General features: G+C 41.1%; 2 protein-coding genes across 8 annotated transcripts in view; one reads left to right on the top strand and one right to left on the bottom strand.

Annotated features, from left to right (window-relative positions):
- Window positions 1–627: 627 nt before the first annotated feature.
- Window positions 628–12,523, bottom strand: Fcf1 (FCF1 rRNA-processing protein). Of its 4 annotated transcripts, XM_087911636.1 has the most exons (8): window positions 12,391–12,523; window positions 12,062–12,129; window positions 10,277–10,348; window positions 9,000–9,148; window positions 5,288–5,360; window positions 4,320–4,407; window positions 1,574–1,668; window positions 628–769 (listed from the first exon to the last, which is right to left on the bottom strand). In XM_087911636.1, exons 1-8 carry the CDS (start codon window positions 12,391–12,393, stop codon window positions 721–723), a joined length of 597 nt encoding a protein of 198 aa, XP_087767762.1. In that variant the 5' UTR covers window positions 12,394–12,523; the 3' UTR covers window positions 628–720. The 4 variants fall into 4 exon arrangements, with proteins under 4 accessions (XP_087767762.1, XP_087767764.1, XP_087767765.1 ...); XM_087911638.1 differs by lacking the exon at window positions 10,277–10,348; XM_087911639.1 differs by lacking the exon at window positions 1,574–1,668.
- Arel1 (apoptosis resistant E3 ubiquitin protein ligase 1) overlaps window positions 12,518–15,321 on the top strand; it is a 50,013-nt gene continuing 47,209 nt past the window's right edge. For 2 of the 4 annotated variants that reach the window (XM_048449186.3, XM_085697383.2), the window contains exon 1: window positions 12,518–12,657. The gene's annotated coding sequence lies outside the window, so the exon portion shown is untranslated. Of the gene's footprint in view, window positions 12,658–12,735; window positions 12,757–13,255; window positions 13,361–15,321 lie in introns of those variants that run through there. The other 2 variants (XM_048449187.3, XM_048449189.3) reach the window with 2 other exon arrangements.

Genomic DNA, 15,321 nt, shown 5'->3' on the forward strand with positions numbered 1-15,321 from the left:
GATGTAGAACTCTCAGTTACTTCTTCAGTAGCGTGTCTGCCTGCACCCTGCCATGCTTCCATGGTAATAATGTACTAAGTCTCTGAAACCATAAACCAGCTGCAACGAAATATTTTCCTTTATAAGAGTTGTCACTAGGCATGGTGGTGCATGCCTTTAATTCCAGCACTTGGGAGAGACAGGCAGATCTCAGCGAGTTCAAGGCCAGCCAAAGCTGCTACACAGAGAAACCCTGTCCTGAATGCCCCTCCCCTCCAAAAAAAAAAAAAAAAGGAAAAAAAAAAAAGCTGCCATGGGCAAGGTGTCTCTTCACAGCAAGAGAACACTGACTAAGACACTAAGTAAATCAAATTATGTGAACACCCCCTGGAGCATCCCACTCACAAAAGATGCAGCTGGACTGGAGAGAAGACTCAATGGTTAAGAGTTAAGAGCACTGGCTGGTCTTCCAGAGGATAGTTCAGGTCTCAGACATCTTATAACTGCCTGGAACTTCAGAGGATCTGAACCCTCTGGCCCCAAAAGGTACCTGCACTAACAAGTACATACCCACACACAAACATGCATATATACATTTTAAAAAAATAATTTTTTAAAGATGCAGCTATTTTTAAAATTGAGACAAAATATGATAAAAAATAAACAACAAAAAGTGTGTTTAATTAACTAACAACAGAGAAAGCTGGTAAAGAAATGCAGGTGAATTTGGTCAAGTAAGAATTAGAACCGAGGAGCTCCATAATCATCTGGCATCCGTTCGATGTTGTATCTGGTCAGGAAGGAAAGTAGACACTGTTAAAAAAAGAGGTATGGTACAGAATTCATCTGAACCCATCTGAGTCACCCCCACCCTTTACTCTCAAACTTTATCGGTGGTAACTATTTTAGAGGGACCCCACAATGAATGGCTTATAACAAAATGCTGACTATATTACCTTCGTTCTTCAAAGTCATAGCATTGGCAAGGGACAACTAGGACCTTGGGTCCAGGTGAGCCTAAATCAGCCCATATTTTTACTGTGCTCTCCCCGAATGGAAAAGTTTGGCACAGTAGTATTTATAGGGCAGACAGGGGAACATCCAAAAAGAATAAAGAACTGTTTTATTTATTAAAATAAACATTTAGTTTCCAAGATGAGGTGTTAATAAAATATTCTCTCTCTCTGAGATGGCCTCAAATGCACTGAGTAGCAAGAATGATCTTGAATTTCTGGTGACTATTTTCAGTGTTGGGACTATAGGTATTCTACCATGGCCAGTTTTATTCCATGCTGAAGATCAAGCACCCCACAAAAATCTTACAAAAAGGATGAGCTTGACTTAAAATAATGTTTTATAGAAAGTAATACATGCACTTCTAGTAATCTTATTTTACCAATTTGATGTTTGTTTCATTCCTAAATCTTATCTTTATCTTCTGCCCTTATTCTTGCTATTGTTTCATTTTTTCGACTTTAAATGTAAACAGGATAGTGTCACTTCTTTGAAATCCTCTGTAACTTTATAACCTGCTCTCACAGTAACCGATGACCAACTATGTGCCTCTAGTCACTTTCTAATAGCAACCTCTCACCTATGGTTAGAAATATACATGATAGGAACTCCAGGGATCTTCCGGATTCTTCGTTTGAGGTCCCGATCAACTGTAGCCACAATGTAACACTTGTGCTGAGAGAGAAAGTCCACTGACGTTTACAAAAGACTCACAGAGTATCTCCACACACAACCACTGAATAGTACCCCATTTTCACAGTAACTAACAGAGGATAGGATGCTAAGACCTAGGAAAGAGTTACACAATAACAGATGTAAGCTACCTGGCCTCAGTGTGGTCTTAGGAATCTTGAGGGGAAGAAAGAAAAAAGTGTTTAAGCTGCAAACTGTTTTCTGTCTCACACTTGGGAGGGACTGCCACAGTTAAGGCAGACTAAGAATTCCTTAGTTTTGGGAAAACATGCTAACTGACTCCATGTAAATGCCTTATATTGGAGGGCACAGATCTCCTTATATTGGAGGGCACAGATCTTCCTTCCTTGTGACTCAGGGATATGTTGAAGTTCTTTAGCGGTTTAAGTAGGCAGGTCCTGGGCTAGGAGAAGGACCTCTAAGATTCAAAACCCCAGTTTAGCTTAACATTAACTACCAGCTGGAAACTATTTTGTTATAGTTTACTTCATATAAAAATCTCCATTATGCCAGGCAGTGGTGGCGCACGCATTTAAGCCCAGCACTCGGGAGGCAGAGGCAGGCGGATCTCTGTGAGTTTGGGGCTAGCCTGGTCTACAAGAGCCAATTCCAAGACAGGCTCCAAAGCCATAGAAAATCCCGGTCTTGAAAAACAAAAATCAAACAAACAAAAACAATGCTGTGCGGTCAATGGAGGGAGGAAAGAAATCTCTGCTTGGTGGTGGTGGTGCACGCCTTTAACCCCAGTACTTGGGAGGCAAAGGCAGGTGGATCTCTGTGAGTTCAAGGCCAGCCTGGTCTACAAGAGCTAGTTCCAGGACAGGCTCCAAAACTACAGAGAAACCCTGTCTTGGGGTGGGGGGGAGTCTCCATTGAGTTTTATAAAACTTTATCATTGAGGTGGAGGTTGTGCTGTGGCCCCATCTAGGGATCAAGTTGTAAAAGGGCAGAGTGGTCATTAAAGAAGATGGTCATCTTTAGCAAGAGCCAAATTCTTCCTCTCTTCATTCTATCTCTGCAAGTGTCAGGTTCCCCCCCCTCCCTTCCTGTCTTTCTCAGTGCTGGGGATCAAATCCAGGACCTGATGCAGACTAGGCAGCACTCTATGACTGAGTGACACCTCCAGTCTGTGAAAGGTTCTTAAGGGTACAACCAATAGCAGATGATCTGCATTGTTTGATGAGCAGTTCAGAATGGAAGAATTCAAAAAGTAATTAATCCAGCGTATGTGAGAGATAGCACCTGGGAGATTCTCAGACTTAATTAAGAAGACATTTCTGAGTTAGGTACGGTGGGAAGGAACATCATTCCTTCATGGGGTGGAAATGGAACCTTATTTAAGATTCACAGAGTAGTAGAATGTGATATATTATTGTAGCTACATGAATTCACTTAAAACACGTTATAGAGAATTTGTGGACTAAAGATCCAATCATTGTCCCAAATCACATACTAAATTAATGTAGTTGTGGGAGTTGTTTTTGTTTTGCTTAAGACAGGGTCACACTCTGTAGTCCTGGGCGGCCTAAAACTCACTATGTAGATCAAATTGGCCTTGAACCTTAAACAGAGATCCATTTGCCTCTGCTTCCAATCGGTAAGATGCTGAGATTTGAAATCAGACTTCCCTCTCAAGCACATGCTCCTCCCATTATGGTTACTGCACAGTTTTTTTAGATCTACTTTTTCAAGTAAGTGGTATCGTATCTACGCTGATTATGAACAATTGCTAAATACATATAAAGATATATATGCACATATTTTTCATATATATGTCATAAATATATATTTTCATATATGTATCCATGAAAAACCCACCCTAAGTACCTTACTAAAGCTGAATATTCAGAAGGTAGGTAATAATCTGTGCCCCCCTTTTTTGGGGGAATTCTCATTGGATAGCTAGAACTGGTTATGTAGACCAGGATGAACTTAAACTTAGAGGTCTACCTATCTTTGCCTCTCTACCTCACCCAACTAGTGCCTTTTTTCCTTCCAAAAATATATTTATTTATTTATTTTAAAAAAATATTTATTTATTTATTATGTATACAATATTCTGTCTGTGTGTATGCCTGCAGGCCAGAGGAGGGCACCAGACCCCATTACAGATGGTTGTGAGCCACCATGTGGGAATTGAACTCAGGACCTTTGGAAGAGCAGGCAATGCTCTTAACCTCTGAGCCATCTCTCCAGCCCCCCAAAAATATATTTATTTATTTGTGTGTGTATGTGTGTGTTTAGCGTATATGTATGCAACATGTGTGTGCAGGTGTCTGCAGATGCCAGAAGAAGGCATCAGAACTGGAATTACAGAAAGTTGTGAGCCACCTGATGTAAGTGTTGGCTTCTGAATCTGGGTCCTCAGCAAGAGCAGCAAGTACTCTTGATCACTGAAACACCACCTCTTCAGCTCCAGCTTGTCACACACACCCCCTTTTTTCTTTCTTTTGGTTTTTCAAGAACAGTTTTTCTGTGTAACTTTGGCTGTCCTGAACCTTGTTCTGTCTGGTCCCAAACTCACAGAGATCCACCTGCCTCTGCCTCCCAGGTGCTGGGATTAAAGGTGTGCACCACCACTGTCCAGGTTTTTTTTAAGCACAAAGTAAACATTTAAAAAGTGATGCTGATACCTGAGTGACTCTCTGTACCAAGCAGTCATCAGCATAGGTTCCTTTGTGTGTGCACGGAAGTCGGTCAAATCGTGGATCCTTGGCGATTCTACAGGATTATAAAAGTGAATTAAAGAAAACGTTCTCCATCCAACCAGTAAACCAAAGGGAACATATCTATGTGGGCATTATGAGGTACCCTCTCGCCACTGAAGCTTATGTTTTCATTTTATGAGGAAAGAAATTACAATCAGGAGCTGATAGCGTTTGAGCTCATTTACTAAACAAACTCTTGGGTATCTGTATTTCTGTTTTACAAAAGAGGGAAAGAGATTCAGATATTAATTTGCTCAAACCTACAGAGTTAAGAAATTACAGGATTGAAAATCAAATCCATTTTAGGAAGTTGTCTTACACAAATATACTGCAAGACAGGCACAAAAGGATAATCACTATGGCACAGCCCATCAATATGAAGGCGCAATACATTTTTCTATGCCTGTCTGATTACAAGAGAGAGAGAGAGAGAATTGAAGATATGAATATAGGAGAACCTTTGCTAACCTGCTGAATAACACAGGCTAGTTAGTGAACTGTATGTGTGGGTATGTGGGTGTAAGATCCAGTAAAAAAAGAAAAGAGATGAGTTTTCCTGGAACTTTCTAGATTTGCATTTACATAGGAAGTGACCTGTGAAAAAATTCACTATTCCTTTTCAGCTGTCATTCTCATATGAGAACAAGCAGTGTGACGTGGAGAAAGAGTTACAGGCAGTTTTGAGTGTCCAATATGAGTAGCAGGAACTGAGCTGAGGTCCTCTGGAAAAGCAGCAATGTTCTTAACTATTCCGCCATCTCTCCAGCCTCTTTTATTTTATTATTTATATAGGTTTAAACTAAGTGGCCAGGAAATCTTTGACTAGCAAAGAGATGAGGTGTTCTGAAGTATCTTCAGTATACCAAGGTACAGTAGATCTACGTCCTTCCTACCTTAGTGCCACTCGGTACTTCTGGCCCAATTTCTCAATTTCAGCCATCACACAATCAGTTATACAAGGGATACCTGCAAGGAACAAACAAACACAGCATAAAAATTAGTAACAGAACTTATAAAGATATCAGCTGAAATATATTTATTTCAGTCTGTAAAAATCCTGCAGACTTCTACAATGACAACAGACTAAGTCGACTGAAACAATCAGTAAGAACTAAAAGAAGAGTTAGGGATGTCGACAAAGGCTTGTGATCCTAGCTTCTCCAGATACTGATACAGGAGGATTAAAAGTCCAAGGCCTGCATGGACTAGGAGCTCAAGGCCATTCTGGGCAATTTGGTGAGACCCTGTCTCAAAACAAAAAGTAAAAGTGGGCTGGCTAATAGCTCAGTGATACAGTGCTGGCCTAACAGTCAGGAGGTCCTAGGTTCAATCCTCAAAACGTGGGGCTGGGGTGGCACATGGGAGCGATGTACATCTACAATCTGAGCATTTCAGAGGTAGAAGCAGAAGAGTCAGTAGCCCAAGGTCATCATGAGTTACACAATGAATTCTAAGCCAGCATGGACCACATGAGATTCTGTCTTAAAACAACAAACTCCTCCATATATATGTATATGAATAAATATATAAAATTTATTTATATATATTAATATATAAATAAAATTATATATTAAACAGAATACTATGTAGCTTAAAAGGATGACAACCATCTACATATACAAAATAAAGCTTATTATTTAATGCAAAACCCAAGAACAGGCAACTAAAATGTGACTGCTACACACAGGAGGCATGATCAGAAATGAAACAGTATGTCTATGTGATCCTTGACAGCATCATGCTGAATGAAAGAGAGTCACATCAGAGGCTTATACGTATGAAATGTCCAGAACAGGCAAATCTATAGAAACAGAACTAGACTAATGTCACTTAGGGGTAGGGAAAATGAGGAGCACTGCCCATTGTGGGGCGTAATAACTGAAGATACCGGAGGTTCTTGGAGCATACTTCCCTACTCCATTGCAGGCCCTATGCCCTCAGGGTTACATTACTGTGAAATTAGTCTTCAAGCACATATGGCCTTCTGGTTCCATAACCATCTAATTTCATTGACCTAGCATTCTCTTCATTTAAATTTACTTTTAGTATCCCCCCCCCCCCAGTCTTTCAAAAGCATTACTATATATTTAAAATTTTAAATTATCCAAGTGGTGGTGTATGCACTTTTAAGCCCAACACGAGGGAGACAGAGGCAGGCAGATCTCTGTGAGTTCAAGGCCAGCCTGGTTTATAAGAGCTAGTTCTAGGAAGGCTCCAAAGCTACAGAGAAACCCTGTCTTGAAGGAATCTGGTCTCTCCTTCCAAAATGTGGGCTCCTGGGCTCAAACTCAGGAGGTTTGGTGGAAAGTGCTGAGCCCTCCTGCTGGCCTTCGTATACTTAATTTTTTAGTATCTTTAAAAAAATATTTATCTAACGTGTATGAATGTTTTGCCTATATATATGTGCAATCATGCACATGCCTGGTGCCTGTGGAGGTCAGATGAGGACTTGGAATCATTGTAAGCCACCATGTGGGTCCTGGGCACTGAACCTAGCTCCTCTGCAAGAGTAACAAGTGCTCTTAACTGCTGAGATATCTCCAGCACAACCTGCCACTCCCAGCAGTTTTACTTAAATTTTGTTTGTTGTTGTTGTTGAACAGCCCATCTCATATTAGACTTAAAATGTCTATCATCCACATTGAAAATAGGTATGCTGTTGCCTGGGCTTGCCTACTTACTTACTTATTTATTTACTTACACATGCAGAGAGGATTCAGTATAATTCTTTGGAGGCCTAGGACTTTCTGGAGTGTGGTGGGGTAGAGCTGGAGAGCAAATCCAGAGATCAAATGCACACTATGCAAGTGTTACACTCAGCTGGACTTCCAGTTCCCACTCCTGCTTTCTTTCCAGTTCCCTTTCTTTTGGCTGAGGTTTCTTTGGTTTTGTGTTTTAGTATGTGTAATACTGGGTATTAGACGTGGGGCATCACATGTGCTGGGCAAACACCCTACTACTGGGCTCTATTTCTGGTCTGGATTTTATAAAATGTAAATAAGAACTAGCTTTAGCTTAAAGTCACCAGTCATGATGCAGGATGTTCTTCTGTATATGTGTTGCTTTTATTGGTTGATGAATAAAGCTTTTTGGGCCAATGGCTTAGCAGAGTAAAACCAGGCAGAAAATCTGAACATAGAGAGTAGGCAGAGTCAGGGAAACACCATGTAGCTACTGAAGGAGAAGGATGCCACCGGAAGTGTAAGCCACAGCCTTGTGGTGATACAGATGAATAGAAATGGGTTAATTTAAGATGCTAGATCTAGGAATAGGCCTAAGCTGTTGGCCAAGCAGTGCTGTAATTAAAGTAGTTTTTGTGTGAGTACTTGGGTTAGAAGACCAGGAAACGAATGAGCAATCTCCGTTTACAAATAAGCAACACATATACACAGGGACATCCCACATTACAGTCACATTAGCCACTAAGCAAGATGTCCTTTGAAGCCAGTCAGTGACTCTCTGCTCTAGGTGTGCAAGTCTCAGTATGGTCTTTCAGTATAGGATGTATTGTACACTGACCTCCGCCGTGTTGTGTCTTTCCTCAGCAGCTGTCTTAGCCTGAGCTCCTGTTCCGTATTAGCACTGCTGCCTCACCTGCTCCATATATGGAGACGGGGTCTTTCCTTGAGCCTATAACCAAACTCTCCAACCACAGTAATGTATGCCTGTAGTGTCCTTTTGAAAAGGAGGTGCAAAGTACCAATATGAACGCCATTTGTCCTTTTAGCAAAAAACAAACAAACAAAAATACTCTATGAATCAAAACCTATCAATTATAAAATGTAACAGATTTTGTTTTTGTTGTTGTTTTTCAAGACAGGGTTTCTCTGTATAGTCCTGGCTGCTCTGGCTGTCTGGTTTGAGACCAGATGGGCCTCAAACTCAGAGATCCGCAGGAGATCTGCTGGCCTCTGCCTCCCAAGTGCTGGGATTAAAGGCTGCCACCACCAGGCTTCTTTTTATTGTTGTTTGGCAGTGCTAGGGACTTGGCTTCTCAAAGCTAGAAAGTGCTCCACTGAACCACTGAGCTACCTCCCTAAACCAAAAATGTAATATACCTAACTATTAGGAGCTGTACTCTTGGATATGGTTTTTGTTTTCTTTTTCCTACTCAGGATTACCCAAATAAATAAGGGACTCTGTAACTGGCAAACTGTACACTACCTTTGGTAGCACAAATGAATGCTAGCTGAACACATGTGAGAACTGCCCATTACCTGACTTCTGGCCCTGTGACCACAAATGGAAAAGTATTTTATTGAGCTTCCCTATAGTGGAGTGGAATGGAGAACGCATCCCGCTTGATATAAATGTCTATACCAAAAATAGATTTTCATTTGTTCAAAATTTTAAAATCTAGGTTCAAAATTAATGTCTCTAATAATAACAGTCAAAGTCTTGTTTCCTAAATTGTGACAATCGAACTATTCCTAGTCGAGTATGCATTAGATTTCAATTTATTGAAAACTGACATTGCTGGGTTTATTGAAAATTAAATGCCTGGTAGTTCATTTACTGAGATCCTCACCTCCTTTCTTTCATGTATTTGGATAAATATGATTATTCTGTCCAGATGTGACAGAAACATAAAAGTACGATACTCACACTTGGCGTACAGACAGTCCATCATGGACTGCACTAAGTCTAGTTTGGCTTTGATGGAAAAGTTGATGAAGTTGGTGTCAACAAGGATGTGGTATGGTGGACCCAGCTGTGTATTGTACTGGAAGAATAAGCAGGAGGGATGTTGGGGGCTGGAAGGAAAAAGAAAATAAGATCACAAGCTCAAGTCTGTATCAGTAATTTTGATACTAATGAAACCAAAAATGAAGTTATCTGCTTGAGAAAGTTCATTCAGGCAATTGTCCTTTCCCCTTGTTCATTGCAAGTCTGAGTTTAAAAGAAGTCAGGAAAGGACCTGAACAAGTGGCTCGGCAGTTAAAGTACGTCCTAGTGCTCTTGTGGGGACCCGAATTCAGTTTCTACACCTGACACCGTGTGTTCATAACTGCCTATAATTCCAGCTTCAGGAGATCCTACGCCTCTAAGCGCCAAAGACACCCAAACTCATGAGCACGTGCCCATATACAGACACACACATGCCCTTACACAAACACACGCCAACACATAGCCATTAAAAAAAAAAACCCATGTTAAATCTTTAAAACATGTTAATATCAGGCTCACAGGAAAGCTGCGACACAACTTTAAAACCATGATTTCCCCAAACCTACTTTTTCCTTGATCAGGACAGCTGTGGGGCACAAAGAGGCAGACAGTAGTTATCAGGATAGAATCAATCCTACAGCAAGTTTGCCATTCTCAAAATCCTAAATACTTGTATGGAATGTAAACAATCGTTTAGCATTCGGATCACATATTATACCAGAGCCTGTCACTCATCTAAAAACCCATGATGTTCAAAAATTGCTATGTGAACCAGTATCTGTGTGACAATAGAGCCTCTGTGAACCCAGAACAAAATACGAAAATGTGGTAAGATTTTTTCATAAAGTTAAATATACTAATATTAAAGGAATGACTTTCATCTAGAATATATAACTTCATCAATATAGTCTCTCTTTTGTGAAATTTTTTGGTGTGGCAATTACTTAAAAAAGATTTCTTTTTTTTTTTTGAAAGGAAAAAATTTTGTCCCCAATGTCACAGGGGAAGATTTAGTGCCCCATGGGATTTAGAGACCCCCAAAGCACTGACATCAGTGTATCCTGTCAATACCACTTTCATTTGTGTGTGCAGCATTGCTAGCAAATCACCATCTGACTGGCAAACCACTCGGCTCACAGGAGGCCTGGACTCTAACACAGCCAGGCTTTGGATCTCTTTACTTTAACGAGAACTTGACGTTTGCTCATACTCACACTTCTCTTTCCTTCAGCGCACTGGGATCCTTCTTCTCCTTCTTTTTAGGCTTTAATCTATCCTTCTCTTTACTGCAAAAAAGTAAATGTGGAGAAGAGGAAAAATGATATGGTGAAAATTTCATCTGGAAGTTCCAGCTTGCTGGGGCCGTCGCTCAGCAGTAGAGCACAGGATGTTTATGCATGAAGCTCTAGGCTCAATCCCTATCACCTCAAGTTCCAGTCCAAGGTCTTTTCTTTCTCTTTTATTCCTTCAAGGCATCAAAGCAATTCAGTTTTGTGCCTGTGATGCTAATATCAACAGATACTTTGACAGCAAGTAACTGTGGGAGGAAGTGGCTTGAAAATATAAGAATCAATCAATAAGGTCCATAAACCCCAAAAATGTTAATGAGTAAATTCTAATTATACATCAACTTTTTCCTTAATATTTCTCTTATCAGTGATTAAAATTTAATTCCAAGAGAGTAATGGAGGTTTATTATGATCAAAAGACATTATAAGAAACTTACTATGTATAATTAATATATGCTAATAAAAATCCACTTATAAGAGGCTGTGAAGAGGTTGATACTAATTTCTAAATACTTCTGAATATCCCAAGTAGGACCTGATAGCCTTCCCAGCACCAGGGAGGTAGACAGAGGTAGATAGCTTTCTATGAGTTTGAGGTCTGGTCTGTATTGTAAATTCCAGGCCAGTCAAGGCTTCATAGTGACACCCTGTCTCAAAAAGCAACAAACAAAAAAAAAAAAACAAAAAACCTCAGATAACCAGTATAGGGGCAAAATTTTCCCACATTCCTTATAAAGGCCTGAGACATAGCACACATATAAAATTGAACTCTTAGCCAAGCGGCAGTGGCATATGCCTTTAATCCCAGCACTCGGGAGGCAGAGGTAGGTGGATCTCTGTGAGTTTGAGGCCAGTCTGGTCTACAGAGGGAGTTTCAGGACAGGCTCCAAAGCCACAGAGAAACCCTGTCTCTAAAAAAAAAACAAAAAACAAAACCAAACAAACCAAAACCAAACAAACCAAAAACTCCTAATCACAAAGAAATTATCAGTGGGACATTATTCCCTAAAAATATACAATAAAAGTTCACATCAGAAGCTGAGAATAAAAGTTCTGAAGGCTTTAACAGCCATTCTCCTGCTCTAAGACTCTTAAAACACAACAAAGGCCAGTTTTTAATCTAAAAACTGTTCATCCAGTCTTTACCGATGTAGTGAAACTGACTGGGTCTTCTTCATCATGGGAAATTATCATTCTAGTTTCTTCTGACACTTTGAAATTATTTTTTTCTTTCTTTTTTAATATTCATTCATTCATTCATTTATTTATTTATGTTTTTCGAGACAGGGTTTCTCTTTAGCTTTGGTGCCTGTCCTGGAACTCACACTGTAGACCAGGCTGGCCACAAACGCACAGAGATCCGCCTGCCTCTGCCTCCCGAGTGCTGGGATTAAAGGCGTGCACCAGCACCGCCCGCCTAACATTTTGAATTTTTGTAATTTATAAAATGGATGTATCTTGGAGTTTTCCCTTCTCCCTTTGAAACTTGGGTGTCAGAAATTGAAAACTGAAGACAAGCATGGTGGGACCTCACCGGCTTTTCAACAGTGACATCATCCTCCCCACCCTCTAGAATGAGTGACTATAATTCCATGCAACATAGATCTAAGACATAATAAGTAAAACAAAAATAACAAGTTTTATACTTAGCCCATCACGATTTCTGTGTCTCTGATCAGTTTAAGAAATCAGTTGATTCTGGCTACTCACAGTCTCTCATCTCTGAGACTAAGCATTCGCTTCATGGTCGCATATCTTCTTGTTTTCTTTTGCTTCCCCTTGAAACGGAAATTTTTGAGTTAAAAGGGCTGGAAACACAGTGCATCCTTTAAAGTTTCCTTCTCCTATCTTTCTTGCCGCTTCTCCTTTACACAAACACAACCCAGACCCTCTCCCCACTCTGTAAAACATAGGTTCCTTCGAGCTAAGACCACAATGGAAAAAACAAAACACAAGGGAAGCTCCGAGGCTATATCTGGCCAAGTGCTGAGCTCCCATATACCCGTAAAGCCTTACGACAAATTTCCCACTCTCCTCACCATTTTCACGCCGCACTCCTGTTTCTTCCGGAATCACTTACTGCGCAACACTTTGACGTCATCCATATACTGCTTCCGGCAAAGGTCAACCCGGAGGCGGAAGTCACTTTGGGAAACGGAAAACCTCCGAACCGGCTTTTAACGCCGGTTGAGATCCAGACTGGGGAGTTTTGGGGGGCGGGTGGAGAGTAGGTTCTGTGCTGGATGCGGCCCCTGCCTCCCCGGACCCTAAAGCTAGGACTTGGCCACGCTGCAGCCCCAGTTCGGGTAACGTTTCCCTTCACGCCCCAACCGGAGACAGCCTAGCCGACCCGCAGGCACCAGAGTTCCAGAAGGAGAGCGAGAGAGGGGGACGAGGACAGCGGGGTCAGAATCCTGGGCTGCCCAGTAGTTTGCAAATAGTTTCTGTTTATCCTCCAGCGTACCAGGGCTCTGTAGTTCAGCCCGGAGGCTCTGCTTATTGCTTGGTTTTCCTCGTCGGTACCGTACTTCGTGAGGTTGGGTGGACGATTCTTCGGGAAGAGAGGGATGTAACAGCGCTTAAGGACCCCCCCCCCCCCATCGTGAGTGTGTGTGTGTGTGTGTGTGTGTGTGTGTGTGTGTGTGTGTGTACGTACAAGCACTAGCGTGCAGGTGCATTCTGAGCAGAAGCCAGAAGAAGCTTGTTGCCTTTATCTTTCTCTCCACTTTTTGTTTTGTTTTGTTTTGTTTTAAGAGTATCTCACCGAATCTGAAACACTCCCTCTTTTCCCCCTGTTTTTCGCTAGATTGTCTGGCCAGAAAGCCCCAGAGATAACTCCCGTCTCTGCCTCCCAGCACTGGGATGACAGACACATGCCACTACCCTAGCTTGTTTTCTGTCCAGGTCCTGGGGATCCAGACTGAGGTCATGCTTGGTCTGCAAGCACTTATTCACTGAGCCAACTTCTCCAGTCGCAGCGGCCTTCTGTCGATGGTCACAGGAAGACAGGTGCATAAGTTTGTTTGTGCAGCTACTTATACCACGCCTCGAATATAGTTGGGGGAACCATAGATATTTGTTATGAAACCTGGTGTGCCGTCCTTCACGGGAAAGGGAGGATTTGTGAGAACGAGAAAGATAACTTCTGGGGTGTTCGTTTTAGTTTTCTGGTTTTTGCTTTTAGAACCTGCTATGTTTTCTAGTTATTCTTAACCATTTGGAGAGAGTTCTTTTACTCCTCGAAAGTCTGTGGAAAGCCAGGGACAGTTTTTCTGAAAATGGCTGTGTGTGTGCATGTACACACACTTTGACATGCTGCTTATGAGACTTCTAGACTATGTAAACATCATTTCCTTGGCACTTTGACCTCCATATACCCCCCATATCTTTTTTTTTTTTAATTCTTGATGTTGAAGCTGTGGCCTAGACGCTCAGAGGTCTGTTTGGTTCTAAAAGCTTGTGTTTTTCTTAGTGCGTGATGATGACTTAGTGTTACTGGGTTAAAAAGATATTCACAGTATAACACTGCAAGACAGTGCATTGGTTATTGAATTACGGAGTTTGATTGGCTGCAGTTTAAACCCTTTTATGTTGCTTGCTTGCAGTGTATTACTTTGGGCCATCAGTTGGTGCCTCTGTTTCTTCATCCATAAAGCTAAGATACTCATCATAGTACATAGTATGGAATGCCACCAGGACTTGTGTTTTCATACTCATTAAGTCCCTAGAAAGCTTACCATTAAATAACTCTTTTAGCTGGGCAGTGGCTCAGGCCTTTAATCCCAGCACTCAAGAGGCAGAGGCAGATGGATCTCTGTGAGTTCGAGGCCAGCCTGGTCTATAAAGTGAGTTCCAGGACAGCCAGGACTGTTACACAGAGAAATCCTATCTCGAAAAACAAACAAAACAATACACACACACACACACACCTCTTAAGTGTTCACAGTCATTTCATGTCATGGTTTTCCAACTTGAAATGTTACGCCACTTACATGTTAATATATTTGTACTATTTTGAAACTTGAGCATATTGGTAAACCTCAGAAAACTTATTAAATTTTCAGGTTTCTATAATGGATCATTTTGAGTTGATTTGGTTTTAGAATTGGTGTCCTTCCTTCTGTTCTTTTAGCCACACATGGCATTCAGATCGCTTTATAGTTCACATTATTCGTGTGTTGCAAATTTTTGGTGTTGAAATAGTTTCGTTATTGACACATCTTTAGAGATTGTCGGTACCTTTTGCTTTACCCCCAGGAAATTACTAATCTTTTCAGAACTATTTGCCTCTGCCTAGCTGTAATTCATGGGTAGAGTTAGCAGCAGCCACATTTTTTTTTTAAAAAAAATGAAACATGTTAGTGATTAGGCATTTAGCCTAATCACTTTACTTTAAGTAAACAGGATCAGTTTTTGTTTTTAAACCTATGGAGATTGATTAGAAGTGTGCGTGTGTGCGTGTGCATGCCTGTGTGTGCAAGTGCCTGTGTGCGCTTGATTGAGGGCACTTGAAGAGAAAATTGCAGCTAGTTAAATAGTAATTTGCATTTAAATGCAGGCCCTGACAGAAAAACCCTTTCCCGTCAGTTTGAAATCCATGAACTGGTTTTTTTTTTTTTTTCTTCCTTATTTCACATTAAAGCGGTTCGCAGTTTCTCTTCCGAGAACTTTCTGATCCCTTGATTGTTAATACTTGATAGGGAGCTAAATTAGTGTAGGAACACTGTGGGGGTGGACACAGTCAGACAAGTGTTTCTGCTGCATTGTAATTTTGTCATGATCGGAGACTCTTAAGGCCTGCGGTTAAAGCTCTCAGCTATTATATAGCATTCTTCGAGAGGGATGGAGAGAGGGATGGTTTGACTCTGTTGGGTGGGAGCAGAATGGAATTACTTTTGACTGCACACTTGTGAGGAAAAGAATGATTTTAGTCCTTCTCAGTGGTTCAGAGGCCCCTGTGTATTTTCTGC

This window comes from Myodes glareolus, chromosome 11 (genome assembly GCF_982192425.1).
Source record: "Myodes glareolus chromosome 11, mMyoGla1.1, whole genome shotgun sequence".
NCBI lineage: Eukaryota > Metazoa > Chordata > Mammalia > Rodentia > Cricetidae > Myodes > Myodes glareolus.

Excerpts from the sequence above, each read along its gene's own strand:
- Fcf1 (XM_087911636.1), bottom strand. Across the intron at positions 1,669-4,319 it reads TGGTACAGAGAGTCACTCAG|CACAAGTGTTACATTGTGGC; the intron begins GTATCAGCATCA and ends TTTCTCTCTCAG. Across the intron at positions 770-1,573 it reads ATGTATATTTCTAACCATAG|ATACAACATCGAACGGATGC; the intron begins GTGAGAGGTTGC and ends CTTCCTGACCAG.